Genomic DNA, 14521 nt, shown 5'->3' with positions numbered 1-14521 from the left:
TGAAACAGGGGTTTATACTGTGAGTATATATAAACCTTTAAACAAGTATTTACCTTTCAACAAGGGAAAGGTAAATGGAACTCACATAGACTTGACAAACTCTTTCCATCTCCTTTAATCTTTGTCTTTGCTTGGCTTCCAATATACTGCATGCACTTGTTTTTTCTGTCTGTAATGCTGATTCCTTCTCCTTGTTCATTTCCTATGTGATCTCAGCCCGTGCCATGGCTTGGATCCTCCCTGCCTTGCCAACGACCCCCACCCACGGTTATCTCTGGCTGGGCTCTCTCTCCTGCATCTATTTGATGTCCAGCAGGCATCTCAAGCATACTTAGGCCAAAGCCGAGCCTAGGACATTCTCCCTCCCTGTAAATCATCCCACTCCATCTGTGGTCTTACATCAGGGACCGTTATTCCAGTTCTTCCAACTGGAAGCCTGATGTCTTTCCCATCTCTCCTCTTCCATCCCTGGATCTGGCAAAGCCATCCATTCCACCTTCAATGAACTGTCTAGAATCAGACTCACTCACTGCCCTTGTCCTAATCACCATCTTCTCTCCAGTGGCCAGAATGATCTATACTTACAACTTCAGTCAGAACGTGGACCCCTACCCCCAGATTAAAATCCCAGGGTCCTGATGGTACCTACAGTCATTGTTTCAATGCTCTTCCCCTAAATCTCTTCTTCTTCTCTTGCTCCAGTCATGTGGACCTTCTTGCTGCTCCACTGCAGACACACCACTGCCTCAGGGTGTTTGCACCTGCTATTCCCTCTGCCTGGAATTCTCGTTCCCTGAACATTCACACAGCAACTTCCCAGCTGCCTCCAGTTCCTCACAAAAAGTTCTCTTCATGGTGGGTCCTTCTCTGTCCTCCCGACCCAGTACCAGAGCCTCCCACCTTCCCTGCCATATTTCTTCTCTTTGGCTGAATGCATCTCAATCACTACATGTGTTTTATGTGCTGGTTGTGTTTCCCTTATACAGTATAAGCTCTCTGAAGCAGGGATTGTTGTGGTTGGTCACTCTTGTTTCCCAGGTGCTAAAATAGTGCCTGGTACTGTGTTTCAGGGGTTGAGTGAACACGTGTTGAATGGTTACCCCCTCCACCCTTGGCACAACTCTGTGAAGCAGGGATTACTTTTACAATCCTGGCCAAGGAAACTGAGGCTTGAAGACGTTACTCCCAAGAGACCATGTGGAAGGCAGAGGAACTCCTAAGTAACCCTCTCTTTGAACATCACCATTCTTTCCTCTTGGCTTTCCATTGAGAGCCCATTCTTCTCGGCCTCCAGGGGGACTGATGTAGACCGAGGCCTGCCTGGCCCTAAAGTGACCTGGACCATGGTTTACGCCGTCCACACCTCCCTCATTGTGTTTCTCACCACATCTGAGGTCCACACTCACACCTTCCCAGTTCCCAAACTTTCGAGGGAAGTGAGTGGATGCGCCTTCGAGTCAGACACCTCTTCTAACCTGATTTCACCTCTTACTATTGGTGGCTTTGATTAATTACGGCTAAGTTTCCATTTTCCCACATGTAAAATGGGCTTTGCAATGGCATCTTTCCCACTAGGGCATATGACAGTGGGATGAAATAATACTAGAGAGGCACTTAGCCCAGTCTGGGCATCTGCTAAGAGAATGAAGGTGGCCCAAGTCATTCCTGAAGTCACAAAAACAAAGGCCCTTTTGGATCGAGTGGAGATGGTGAAAGCCCAGAGTGGAACAGGGACTTGATCAGTGGCAGACATAGCCCCGGAACTCTCCCAGCAGAGTGTCTCATGCCTGTGCCACCAACTTAGAGCAGATCCTGGAGTGACAGAGGGAAATCAGAGGGCTTTGAGCTGCTGAGACAAGATGCTTTCCAGAACACTCACTAAAGGGAAAATGCCAGAGTCAGATGAGGGGGTGCTGGCCTCAAGGCAGGTCTCTTCTCAGAGGGAGAAGAGACATGCATGTACTGGGCTCCCTCACCTTCTCTGGCCCTGGCTCATCTGTACCCCCAGTGCCCATTCTCAGAGTCCGTGCTTTGAAGTGATGGCCACCAGATGGCGCTGGGCTAGAATGGCCCTGTGATAGGCAGGGTGAAGGCTCCTTAAATAGTGACGTTTCCGTTGCAGACATACCTTGGAGAGAGACAGGCCGGAGGTACATGGGGATGACCGAGACCTCACAATGAGAGTTCTGGAGGCACAGAGGGACAGAGACCCGCATCCAGGAAGTATGGCAGGGCCAGAGAGCCTTGCAGACCCTAGAAGCCAGGTCCAAGACCCAGTCTGGGGGAACAGGAGGAGAGGGGCACACTGGGAAGTGATGAGAAGTGATTTGGGTCCCTTTCCTCTTTTTCTCTGGGTCAACCCTAGAAATGACAGGGCTTGGAAAGCTTATTTATGTAGAGCAGCATCTGTGACCTGGGGAGAAAAAAACTGATGGAATTCCACCTCTGAGCCTGCCTTCCTTACAGCCCCAAAGGTGTCTGTCATCCCTTCCAGACCCCAGCAGTAGGTATTCCTGGATATCATACATTCAACAGTCATGAGCCTCTTAAATGCCCTTCCAGGAAGTTCTGCCTCATGTCTCCCCTAAGTCCCTCTTGCTTTTGCTGCTGTATACCCTTCACCACCTGTGCACATCGAGGCTTCCCAGCATCATGGTTGTCAGCCAGCCACCCCCTTGATTCTGGCCAGTTTGCCACAGAGGGGAGGTGGAGAGCACCCCAATATCTGGAGGGGAGATCTCGCTCTTGCAGGAGACACCCGAGTTGCTGTCCCCCTCTAGGGCTGCATTAAGAACTCCCAGTAGAGCTGGCACTGTGGTACAGTGGGTTAAGCGACAGCTTGTGACACCAGCATCCCCTATGAGTGCCAGTTCAAGTCCCAGCTGCTCTGCTTCTGATCCTGATCCCTGCTAATGCACCTGGGAAAGCAGCAGATGTCTCAAGTGCTTAGGCCCCTTCTGTGGGAGATCTGGATGGAGTTCCTGGCTCCTGGCTTCAACCTGACCCAGCCGCAGTCTTTGCAGCCATTTGGGGATTGAATGAGAAGGTGGAAGATCTCTCCATCTCCAACCCCCCCTCTCTGTAGCTTGGCCTTTCAAATCAATTGATCAAAAAAACACCTGAGCATCATTTACAAAAATGAGAACTTTTAGAAATAGTTGCATTTGCTCAGGAAAGGGAGGTGATACCTTGGAAAGAATTTATGTATAAGCAGCTACCTCTTGACCTGCTGTTGGAAGTCTCCTGAGCATCTCAGGCCACCTGTGGGCCCACAGGCACCCAGAAATGATCGGGTCTCCTCCTGTTGCCTTATGTCCTCACCCCATAGTGGGTGCCCATCAGAGACACCATAACCGTTCACCTCAGGGCTGGTGCTGTGGCATAGCAAGTAAAGCCACTGCCTGCAATGCTGGCATCCCATGGGGGAGCCAGTTTGAGTCATGGCTGCTTCACTTCTGATCCAGCTCTCTGCTATGGCCTGGGAAGGCAGCAGAAGATGGCCTAAGTCCTTGGGCCCCTGCACCTGTGTGGAGACCCAGAAGCAGCTCCTGATCGGTGCAGGTCCAGCTGTTGCAGCCATTTGGGAAGTGAACCAGCAGATGGTTCACTCTCTGCTTCTAACTCTTTCAAATAAAGAAAATAAATCTTAAAACAAAACAAAAACCTGCTCACCTGTACTGCATTTATAGCTCCATCCTGGGCTGGGAGGTGTCAACGTCACTCTCTCATCCTGCCCTCACTGAAGTCTGCAATCCTGTCTTCTCGGTGCCAGGTGCCTCCTCTCGCTGTGTAAATACACCTGCATCTCCAGCTCCAGTGGTAAGCGGCTTCTCCACCCATGGCTACACAGTAGAGCCTTGTGATTAAGCGTGAGGGCCTGCAGTTGGACCATCTAGGTGTGAGTTTGGGTTCCACCAAGCTGGGGACTCTTCAGTGGTCTCATCTGTCGAGTGGTGGCCACCGTGTGAGTACTGAGCTTGATGATCACATGAAACACGCAGAACACTGAGACGGTTAGGAGAGTTCTAGTATGGTGTGCCAGAAACTGCTAACCTCAGTTGCTTCTGGAGAAAGGGTATCGGGCTTTGAACCATGTCAAAATGTTTCTGTGAGAATTCAAGGATTCAACTTTTTTTCTTTGACTTACTCCAAGCAAACAAGAAAAAAATAAAAAATCCAGCCAAACCCACAGCACATAATAAGCACTGTTAGTCCTGGTGAATGCATTTGAGGATGGGAGACTTGAAAGGGTGTCTGGGCTCAGAGTCACATGTCTGTATCGAGGATGGGGCTGGGGTTGTTATGGGCTGGTACGGACCTCAATTATTTTTCCAGGTTCTTGCCTTTAGAGAATTCTAAATATAGGCCCAAACATGGTATGCAGTATGATAAACTTTTCTACAAAGTGAGGAATATACACAGGCCCATTAGCACTTTATTAAGGGAGAATGGGGCCAAAGAAAGAATTACCATACACTGTCTGCTTGTCTAGAGTCCATGAGAAGGAGAGAGCTTCCGTTCTTCCTAGCTTTTTATACACTTGGAAAAACAGAAGTATTTACATGGTACCACTCCTACATCCCAGGTAAGAGGAGGTGCTTCCTGGGGGAGGGACCCTCTGATTGACAGGTAGATGAACATGGCAACACAGAGCAAAGGAGGTGTGGCTTCCAGCTCATGAACTTAAAATTATCTAAGCCTTCCCACGTCATCCCCTCTCAGAGATTTCTGACCCCTATCCTTAAGGGGGTGCTGAAGAACGTAGTCTCATCGTATCTTCTGTAGCTACTTCTTGCTAATCAGGGACGCAGGCTTGCCTGTCTCGGGTCTGAAAATCCCTTCCTATCTCACCTAATGACTCCATTTCATGAACTGGGGAATTTTTGGTCACTGCCAATGGCTGCGTGCCCTGCATCGTCATCATTTTTAGATGTTGCTGGATTCTGAAACACAAGTTTGTCAATCAGCATGAGCAAAACTGGAAGAAAACAAGTTGCAAGTGGCGTGCCCTGTAGGATGGAAAGGATGTATTCTATTGTTTCCCAGATATTGGGTGGTGATAAGCTGTCTTTGTGTAGACTATAAAACCATTTAGTTTAAGCACAGAGATTTTTAATGTTTTTAGTAAACACATTACTGTTTGAGTAAAGGGGGCAATTCTGTCAATCACTGCACATGTTCCTCCTTGTTCTATTAATACATATTTCAAGGACTGTCTATTGTCCATAACTACCTTAGAGTGTCCCCAGACATGAGTACTTGCTATACAAGCTGGCCTGACATGTGAGCCAGCTTGCCAAAAGCAATGGTCAGACTGTTAAAGTCAGCTTCATGTGGCACAATGGGATCTTCTGATATTATAATTGAAGAACCCACTAAGGAGTTTTCCTGCCAATAACAGTTCTCAGAGACAATAAAAATGTCTGCCTTAAAGTGTACAGTCTTGATGTGACAAAAGCAAAATACTTATCTTTTTGTTTTTTTGAAGAGGTATTTAAGATCTTCGATTGGCTCACAGGAATAAACAGATGTGTCTTTTGAGTTCACCTGCAAAGACTTAAGAGGTAGAAGTTTAATCCTTGACAAATGTACCCAGCTTGGGATGCTCTGTAGATTTGATACGATTTGCCTATTAATATTTCCATATTAATAAGCCATGCGGGCTCTTGCTATGAATTCAGAGAAGAATTCTGAATACTGGCACAAATAAACCAAGCAGCATGGTTAAGTTTTAAGCTTTTTATTCAGTGAGAAAATGCATAGGAGATTGAGGGCTCTATCTAAAAGAGAAAGGGAAATCTGAACTCATGGCGAGCAGAGAGTAGGCCAAAACCAACCACGTGGAGGAACATGCAGGCCAGAAAGCATGGAGCAGGTGGCCTGAAGGCCATGTGCCCCGAAGGCCAGGGGCAGCAAAGGGATCAAGTACAGGGAGGAAAAAACAGGCTGGGCCCACCATACTGCAGGCTTTTAATCCACTTCCAAAGGGGAGTGGTTAATTAATCTGATTTGCACATGGGCACAGAGGTGTAGTCAGGTAGGGGCATGAGATCACACAGGGGACGTGGTGAAGGGGTGGTCTTCCAGCTCACAAATCTAACCAATTTTATCCTATATGCCTGCCTACATCGTAGTCACTGAGGTAGGTGTGCTCAGTAGCACCTGGTAAGGTCCCTTCCATTTAGGCTGCAACTGGTCTGAAGGGGATCCTTCCTTCCAGTTTTTAGTAAGACTCAGTCTCCTGAGGAAATAGGAATTTATGAATCTTAGGATCTGGCACTGGGAGAACCTTATTACCATACTCCATCAAAGCCTTCTGTCCCTGGCCTAAATTGATAATATACTTTATCTGATCTTGAATCTCTGAATCAAAGGGGCTGTCAGAGGTGAGAAAGGCCTTGCATACAGCATCTCATATGGACTGAGCTTGAAGGCAGTCTTGGGTGCTATTCTCATCCCGAGGAGGGCACTAGGCAGTAGTTGATGCCACGTTTCTGAGGTCTCCTGGAAAAAGCTGGAGCTTCTATTATCCAGGTAAGATCCACTGTGGCATAACCTGCCTTTCTAACTCCTTCCTTCGTCTCTATTGCCATCAGCAAACCAGTCAACATCCAGATTCCCCAGAAAGCTCATGTTGTAGTTCAGGTCTACTAGAATACACCTGTTTTATAGTTTCTACTCAAGAATGAGTTAACTCTCCAATACCCCCAGGTGGCAACAGCTGCTGGGTTGAGGACTCAGCATGCTTTAAGAGTTATCTCAGGGGAATCCAACAATAGAGCCTGATATTTTGTGAGATGCCCCCCTGTTAGCCATTGACGTCTAATTTCTACGACCCCTTGTACCTAGTGTGGAGTTTGAACTTCAAGCAGCTGGCCTAAAGTCATCTTGGTGGCTTCATAGCAGCCCTAGGCATGCAGGACACCCTGTAGCCTCTGAATCTAACTGTTCAGAAAAATAGGCTATTGGCCATGGAAGTGGACCCAATTTCTGAGTCAGTACTCCTAGAGCAAGCCCCTGCTTTTCTGCTATAAACAAGGTGAATGGCTTACTCAGGTTAGGGATTCCTAATGCTGGAGCTTCGGTTAAAAGGTCTTTAATTCTTTGGAACGCCTTTTGTGGTTCCCCTCTTCAACAAAGGTGGGTTAGTGTCAAGGCTTTTTAAATCTTCATGTAAAGGCTTGGCTATTAACACAAATCCTGGAATTTGTATTCTACAGAATCCTGCCATTCGTAGAAATGTCCTTAGCTGCTTTCTGTCTGTGGTGGCCCTACACACAGAATATCTTCCTTTCTCATGACTGAAAGAGCAGGCTTTCCTGGGGTTAGAACACATCCCAGGTAATCTACCTCTTGTTTAGAAACCTTTGCTGGGAAAACTCTGTACCCTCACTTTCCCAGATTCTGGGTTTAATGGGATGCAGAAGGAAGTATCCCTTAGGAAAGGGTTTAGCACACAATAGGATGCATTCGAACAACTGCCTTATTAATAGCCCTGAGGCCTTTCACCATTCTGTACTCTCCATTTGATTTTAAAGAGTATTATAGTGAGAATGACACAGAACCAAGAGTCCATGTTTGAGAAAGAAGCACTTAAGAATAACAAATCTTACAAGCAATGGAGTTGGATACTTAGACATAACTAAAATCTATGAGACATAACAATATCCTCTATTTAATACACTAAAACAAAGAATCTTTGAGAACAAATTTTACCATTAACTCTAATACAACTCTTTGAGGACAGAGGTCCTGCATGGGAAGTTAGTACACAGTGACTCCTGCTGTTTAAATGACTTTTTGCATCTTCCCCACCCCACCTCCTCCCTTTTGTTGAGTCCCTTAGTGCCTAACCAGACCCTTCCTGACTCAAGCTGCACAGAGCAGCTATGGAGCAGATAATAAAGTTCCCTGGGGCCTCAAAGAGCCCCCTTCTCTTCCACTAGCTGCCTTCTACCCCTCCCCCATCGTGGGACATTCCCTCCTTAACTGGATAAAAACTCAGTTCTAAATGCGCTCTGTGCACAGTCTCTTTGCAAGAGTAGACCGTCATCAATCTCTTTGCTTCAAATAAAGCAACCTGTCTCTGCTGAGGTCTGTCTCCGTCTCCTTTTTCTGTCTCTCTTTTCTGAGTGTACCAAAGTCCAGAATCCCGAGCTATTCTATACCTAACATTGTTAATTTAACAATTAACACTCTTATGTATGACATCGGTGATCACTTAAGTATGTTGACATGAGCTGCCTAGGCTATGGAAACCTTTAGAATCCACACACCCCATTTTTTTTAATGACAGGCAGAGTTAGAGAGAGAGAGAGAGACAGAGAGAGAAAGGTCTTCCTTTTCCGTTGGTTCACCCCCAAAATGGCTGCTATGGCCAGCGCTCTGCGCCAATCTGGAGCCAGGAGCCAGGTGCTTCCTCCTGGTCTCCCATGCAGGTGCAGGGCCCAAGCACTTGGGCCATCCTCTACTGCATTCCCAGGCCACAGCAGAGAGCTGGACTGGAAGAGGAGCAACCAGGACTAGAACCCGGAGTACCGGTGCCGCAGGCAGAGGATTAGCCTAGTGAGCCTCGGTGCTGGCCACACATCCTATTAGTTTTCAGACAAGGCCATGAGCAAAGTGAAAGTCCTCTCCCCTCTTCAGAGAAGCGTACATCTTTCTTTGATGACCACTTCTTTCCATTTGGGTCTCAGCCACAAAGGTCCTTCATAGGGAGGGCACTTTCTGCAATAGTTTCCTGGCTTTCCATGCCTAAAATTCTCTCATGAGCTTTTTAGCCAGACCAGAATGCCTTATATGCTGATTATGTGGCCACTGAGTGTTATTTATAGCAATTGCCATTTTATGAGTCTGCTGTTTGGACTGCGTCCCATGTTGGAGCATTCTCTTCTTTTAACCCTATCTATGTTATCACTAAACACATAAAATGCTTTTACCATCCACTAATGACGATTTAGGACCCCATAACAGGTTTTCAAACTGTACCCTTAGAAGTAAGCCCATGGAATGTATGCAGAACTATACAGCTGAATGATCTCTTTCTAGGACCCAAGGCAGCAAAAACAGTCACAGCTCTTCACAAGCTTAATCACCTTTAAGCATGCGACTTGGAACGCTGCATCAGCTGGAATTTAGACACCTTAGTGTCTCAGTGTGCATACAAAACGGAGTCCATTATCTTACCAAGCCCACTGAAGGGGCTCCAGTTTTTTCTTTCTTAAACCATTGTAAAGCTAAAATACCATGCCAAAACAAAAAGAAAACACCGCCTGGTCCGAGATGAAACCTTGGAAGGCCTGCCTTCCAAGGGATACTGAACCCCAGGAGGCCAAATAGAAAACTGCCTGATCCAAGTTAAACTATCAGAAGGGCCCGCAGTGCCTAGGATACTGAACCCCAGAGGCCCACAGATTCTGGAGCAAAGCCTAAAGGATAAGGGAGCTAGCGAGAAGCCTTGAAATGAAAAAAGCGAAATAAAGTCACTGACAACCAGGCATGCACCGTGTGGCCAGCCACAGGGGCCGCCATCTTGGGGCTGCAGTCCTCTGCCCATCTTCCGGTAAGGATGTTAGTCCCTAAGGTATCCGCCCATTTGGCACCGGGTGTTTGGCCCAGAAACCACCACGGGGTGGTGGGGTAAGTCTCAACGTCCTCACAGGAAGTGGGCCCTCTGCCACGTTTGGACTGTATTCCTGAAACCATGTGGCCATCAAGCAACAAAAACTGGTTTCTTCCAGCTTGCACCACCCAAAACCAGCAAATGAAAAGTTGCTCTAGAATTTGATTGAAAAACAAAACCTGAGGCAAACCAACTGGAGATAACCGTGAAATCTTTCCGTATGACGTAAAGGCTTAAGTTTTAGCTTTTCAAATACATATTCTTCTTTTTTTTGACAGGCAGTTAGTGAGAGAGAGACAGAGAAAGGTCTTCCTTTGCCTGTTGGTTCACCCTCCTGTGGCCACCATGGCCGGCGCGTTATGGCCTGCGCGCTGCGCCAATCCGAAGCCAGGAGCCAGGTGCTTCTCCTGGTCTCCCATGGGGTGCAGGGCCCAAGCACCTGGGCCATCCTCCACTGCACTCCCTGGCCATAGCAGAGAGCTGGCCTGGAAGAGGGGCAACCGGGACAGAATCCGGCGCCCCGACCGGGACTAGAACCTGGTGTGCCGGCGCCGCAAGGCGGAGGATTAGCCTAGTGAGCCGCGGCGCCGGCTCTTAAAAATACTTCACAAACAACTTGAAATAACTTAAGTATCAGCAAACACTTGGTTAACTGGCCCCTCTGCTCCCTGACGCCATTAACCTGAGCATTTTTGCATTGGCTGTTGTTCACCAAGATTAGGAACAAAAAGTAACACTTGCGCCTTAGCTTCAGAAAGAATCGTCTGCAAGGCAGGCGCCTCCAGGGCTCCGCCGCTTCTGAAACCCCAACCAAAATCGAAACCGTGACGGCTTCCGCTCCGTCCCTGCTGAAAAATGAAAACCGCGCGTTTGCTGAGGTAAAAATCCCGCGAGTTTGCTCAGCAAGTCACACTGCCATGTTTGACATCGAACTTGTCCCCTGGCTGGCTGCGTCAAATATTATGGGCTGGACAGGGGCCCTAAATTATTTTTCCAGGTTCTTGCCTTTAGTTAGAGAATTCTACACACAGGAACAAACATGGCGCGCAGTGTCGTCAACTTTACTTACACAGTGAGGTACATACACAGGCCCACTAGGGCTCTATTAAGGCCGAGATGGCAAAAAAGGAATTACCACACACAGCTCCTCGGCCCGGCCGCCGTCCACGTGAAAAGAGCGCTGGCCTTCCTAGCTTTATATATTCTTGGAAAACCGGATGTGTTTACGTGGCACCGCCCCCACGTCCCGCGTAAGAGGCGGTACTTCCGGGGGTGGGCTTCCCCTGATTGACAGTTAGGTGAACATGCCCACCAGAGTGAAGGTGGTACCTACGGCTTCCCGCTTGTGAAGTGAAGATGCTCTATCTGCGCTTTCTCACACCAGGGTCGTGGGTACAGCCGACCTGGGGGTGAAGGGCCAAGGTCCCACCAATGGAAGGAAGCTCAAGGAGTCCTGTCTTCCTACAAACGGAGGGTAAGTGAGGCCGCGCTGTCCTCCCTGTCGGAGACCGCGGGTTTTACTGGGCGCTGCTCTCGGATCCTTCCGGCGGCAACCGAGGCTGTGGAGACGGCACAGAGGGCACGTGCCGAGAGCTTGCAGAATCCCGTGGGAAACTCGGGATCCGATTCCCAGGGCGGGGCTCAGGTCCCTGGGGCAGCGGGGATTTCAGTCAGGAATTAGAACTCTTTAAGGGTTGAGAGCCCGTTTGTACGGTGAGAATTGGGTTTGCTCGGCCTCCCCCAGAGTGGGTTTTGCGAGGTGATTTTAGATGGGCGTTTTTTGGCGTTCATGGTTATTGTGATGTGCGTCAGGAAAGAATTGATGGTGTTCCACGCGTGTTGTTTCGTGGTGTTTAGGATAGAGGTTTCTTTGTTCATAGTGAGCCCGTGTTGGGGGGAGAGTGACAGTCACGAAGGTGCGGTGGGGATCGGCGGAGGCTGGGAGGGACGGAGGTGGAAGACTTGCACAAAGCATGGAGCGCAGTGCTGGGCGGAGGGGTAGCGGTTACTGCTGCTGGGGGAGTGAGCTAGGAGTTTGGGCCGAGGTCACTGTGTGGGAAGGTTGCCTGGGGAGGCAGGCGCATGCGTGGGGCTTGCGGGGAATGGAGCCAGGCCTCGGCATCCCTGGCTTGTCCTAAGGGTGAGCAAGGGCCCTGGCTGCAGAGCTCTGAGCAGACCAGAGGCCGTGGCCCCGAGACGACCGGGGGTGGCCGGGTGCTGCTTCCTGCAGGCATCTTTCCCATCCAAATCCCCAACTTCCAGGGAACAAAAAGAAGAAGGGAGAAAGCTCCGGCTCCCTGACACCTTGGGGCTCACTGGGAGTCCCAGGTGTGTCCCATGCTTAACTGCACCCCTTAGGCCAAGAGGGCGGGGAGGGACCTGTGTGTTCTGGCTTCCGAGCCATCCTCAACTCACCGAATTCTTGTGTGCCACGAAGACACACAACACAGAGGAAATCACTTTAACAAGCTTGGAATTTTTAAAGGGCCATTTATTCTGGCAGTTTACGGAAAGACAGAATTCCTGAGCTGTCTCGCATCAGTCCTGAGGGAGAAGCATGTGTGTGCCAGAGCTGGACAGCGCCCCCCCCCCCCCCCCCCGGCTCTGAGTTCCAGCTCGGTGAGATATGAGTACCAGCGGCGTGGACTTGGGCAACTTGCTGAACCTCGCTGCCAGCTCTGCGGAATGGGGTGGGGGGAGTTGAAGCACTGGGATCCCTGCCTTCCTGCGGCTGGTGCTCCCAGCGTATGCTGCTCTGAGAAGCGCACACCCGGTGTTGTCAGTTCACAACCTCGCCACACAACGCGTGCTTTGCCCGGGTAGCTCAGCCCCCGGCTCTGTCCTCCATATGTTTCTGCTCTTCCTTTGATCTCGGCTCACAGGGACTTATCACACAGCCTCTTCTCCACTGCCTGTTCCCCCCGCACCCCCCTCCTTTGTTTCCTTCATGGCCTTTATCAGAGGTGTGCATGTATTTCCATTATTCTGGGGTAAATAACATCTATCCCATGAGACTAAAGTCCACAAGGGTATGGTTTTGGGCTCACCTGTGCTTCCCAAATCCATAGGTCAACCCTGAGGCCAGCACAACGTGATGGTGTTTGGAAACAGGGTTTTTTTTTTTTTTTTTTTTTTTTTTTTTATCTTTTATTTAATGAATATAAATTTCCAAAGTACGACTCATGGGTTACAATGGCTTCCCCCCCCATACCGTCCCTCCCACCAACAACCCTCCCCTTTCCCACTCCCTCTCCCCTTCCATTCACATCAAGATTCATTTTCGATTATCTTAATATACAGAAGATCAGCTTAGTATACCTTAAGTAAGTATTTCAACAGTTTGCTCCCACACAGAAACATAAAGTGAAAAATAATAGATGATTTTTTTAAAATGATGATGAAATCAGATCAGACCTATTGTCATGTTTAATCCCAGTGAGAGTCAAGTTGGGAATTGAAAATTTCTTTCTTTTTTTTTTTTTTTTTTTTTTTACAGAAGATCAGTTTAGTGTACATTAAGTAAAGATTTCAGTCGTTTGCACCCCCATAGAAACACAAAGTGAAATATACTGTTTGAGTACTCGTTATAGCAGTAAGCCTCAGTGTACAGCACGTTAAGGACCGAGATCCTACATGAGGAGTAAGTGCACAGTGACTCCTGTTGTTGACTTTACCAATTGACACTCCTGTTTATGGCATCAGTAATCTCCCTATGCACCAGTTATGAGTTTCCAAGGCTATGGAAGCCCCTTGAGTTCTCCGACTCTTATCTTATTTAGACACGGTCATAGTCAAAGTGGAGGTTCTCTCCTCCCTTCAGAGAAAGGCACCTCCCTCTTTGAAGACCTGTTCTTTCCACTGGGATCTCACTCACAGAGATCTTTTTGCCAGAGTGTCTTGGCTTTCCATGCCTGAAATACTCTCATGGGCTTTTCAGCCAGATCCGAGTGCCTTTAGGGCTGATTCTGAGGCCAGAGTGCTATTTAGGACATCCGCCATTCTATGAGTCTGCTGAGTATCTCACTTCCCATGTTGGATCACTCTCCCCTTTATTTATTCTATCGGTTGGTGTTAGCAGATACTAGACTTGTTTATGTGCTCCCTTTGACTCTTAGTCCTTTCATTATGATCAATTGTGAACTGAAATTGATCACTTGGAGTAGTGAGATGGCATTGGCACATGCCACCTTGATGGGATTGAATTGGAATCCCCTGGTATGTTTCCAACTCTACCAATTGGGGCAAGTCAGCCCGAGCATGTCCCAAATTATACATCTCTTCCCTCTCTTATTCCCACTTTTATGTTTAACAGGGATCACATTTCAGTTAATTTTCAACACTTAAGAATAACTGTGTGATAATTACAGAATTAAACCAGTCATATTAAGTAGAACAGACAAAAAAAAATACTATGAGGGATAATGTATTAAGTTGTTCATTAACAGTCAGAGCTATGCTGATCAAGTCACCATTTCTCATAGTGTCCATTTCACTTCAGGAGTGGAAACAGGGTCTTTAAAGAGTTGGCAGAGTTAAGGTGAGGTCTCACAAGGGTGGGCCCCCGTTCACTAGCACATAACCAGTGTCTCTCTAAGAAAAGGACATGGGCACAGGTGCAGAGAGCACGTGGAGACCCGGGGAGGAGATGGCACCCACATACCGAGGAGGAGGCCTCAGATTAGACCTAACCTGCTGGTCCCTGGATCTGGGACCCTCAGCTCCAGAACCATGGGGGAATAAATGCATCTTTGTTGTGTAAGCCCCCAGGCTGTGGTGCTTTGTTGCACAGCCCCAGCAAACTCGAGTGGACTGGGTTGGCCTTGCTTATCCTACTGTTCCCAGCTGCCAGCACTGAGTAGGTCTTCAACCTACACTTGCTCCTGTGTGAATGGAGGCCCA

At 48.3% G+C, this 14521-nt stretch overlaps 1 protein-coding gene across 5 annotated transcripts in view; it reads left to right on the top strand.

Annotated features, from left to right (window-relative positions):
- Positions 1-10890: 10890 nt before the first annotated feature.
- The window catches only part of PDILT (protein disulfide isomerase like, testis expressed), a 57158-nt gene continuing 53527 nt past the window's right edge, over positions 10891-14521 (top strand). For 3 of the 5 annotated variants that reach the window (XM_089321785.1, XM_017342477.4, XM_089321783.1), the window contains exon 1: positions 10897-11096. In XM_089321785.1, coding sequence (XP_089177911.1) covers positions 11054-11096 — 43 coding nt within the window. In that variant the 5' untranslated portion in view covers positions 10897-11053. Of the gene's footprint in view, positions 11097-14521 lie in introns of all 5 variants that reach the window. The other 2 variants (XM_017342475.4, XM_089321786.1) reach the window with 2 other exon arrangements.

Source organism: Oryctolagus cuniculus, chromosome 19, assembly GCF_051225735.1.
Source record: "Oryctolagus cuniculus isolate XC-2025 breed Fujian yellow rabbit chromosome 19, ASM5122573v1, whole genome shotgun sequence".
NCBI lineage: Eukaryota > Metazoa > Chordata > Mammalia > Lagomorpha > Leporidae > Oryctolagus > Oryctolagus cuniculus.
The sequence above is the reverse complement of the archived record's forward strand: the minus strand, read 5'-3'. Positions and strand labels throughout refer to the sequence as shown.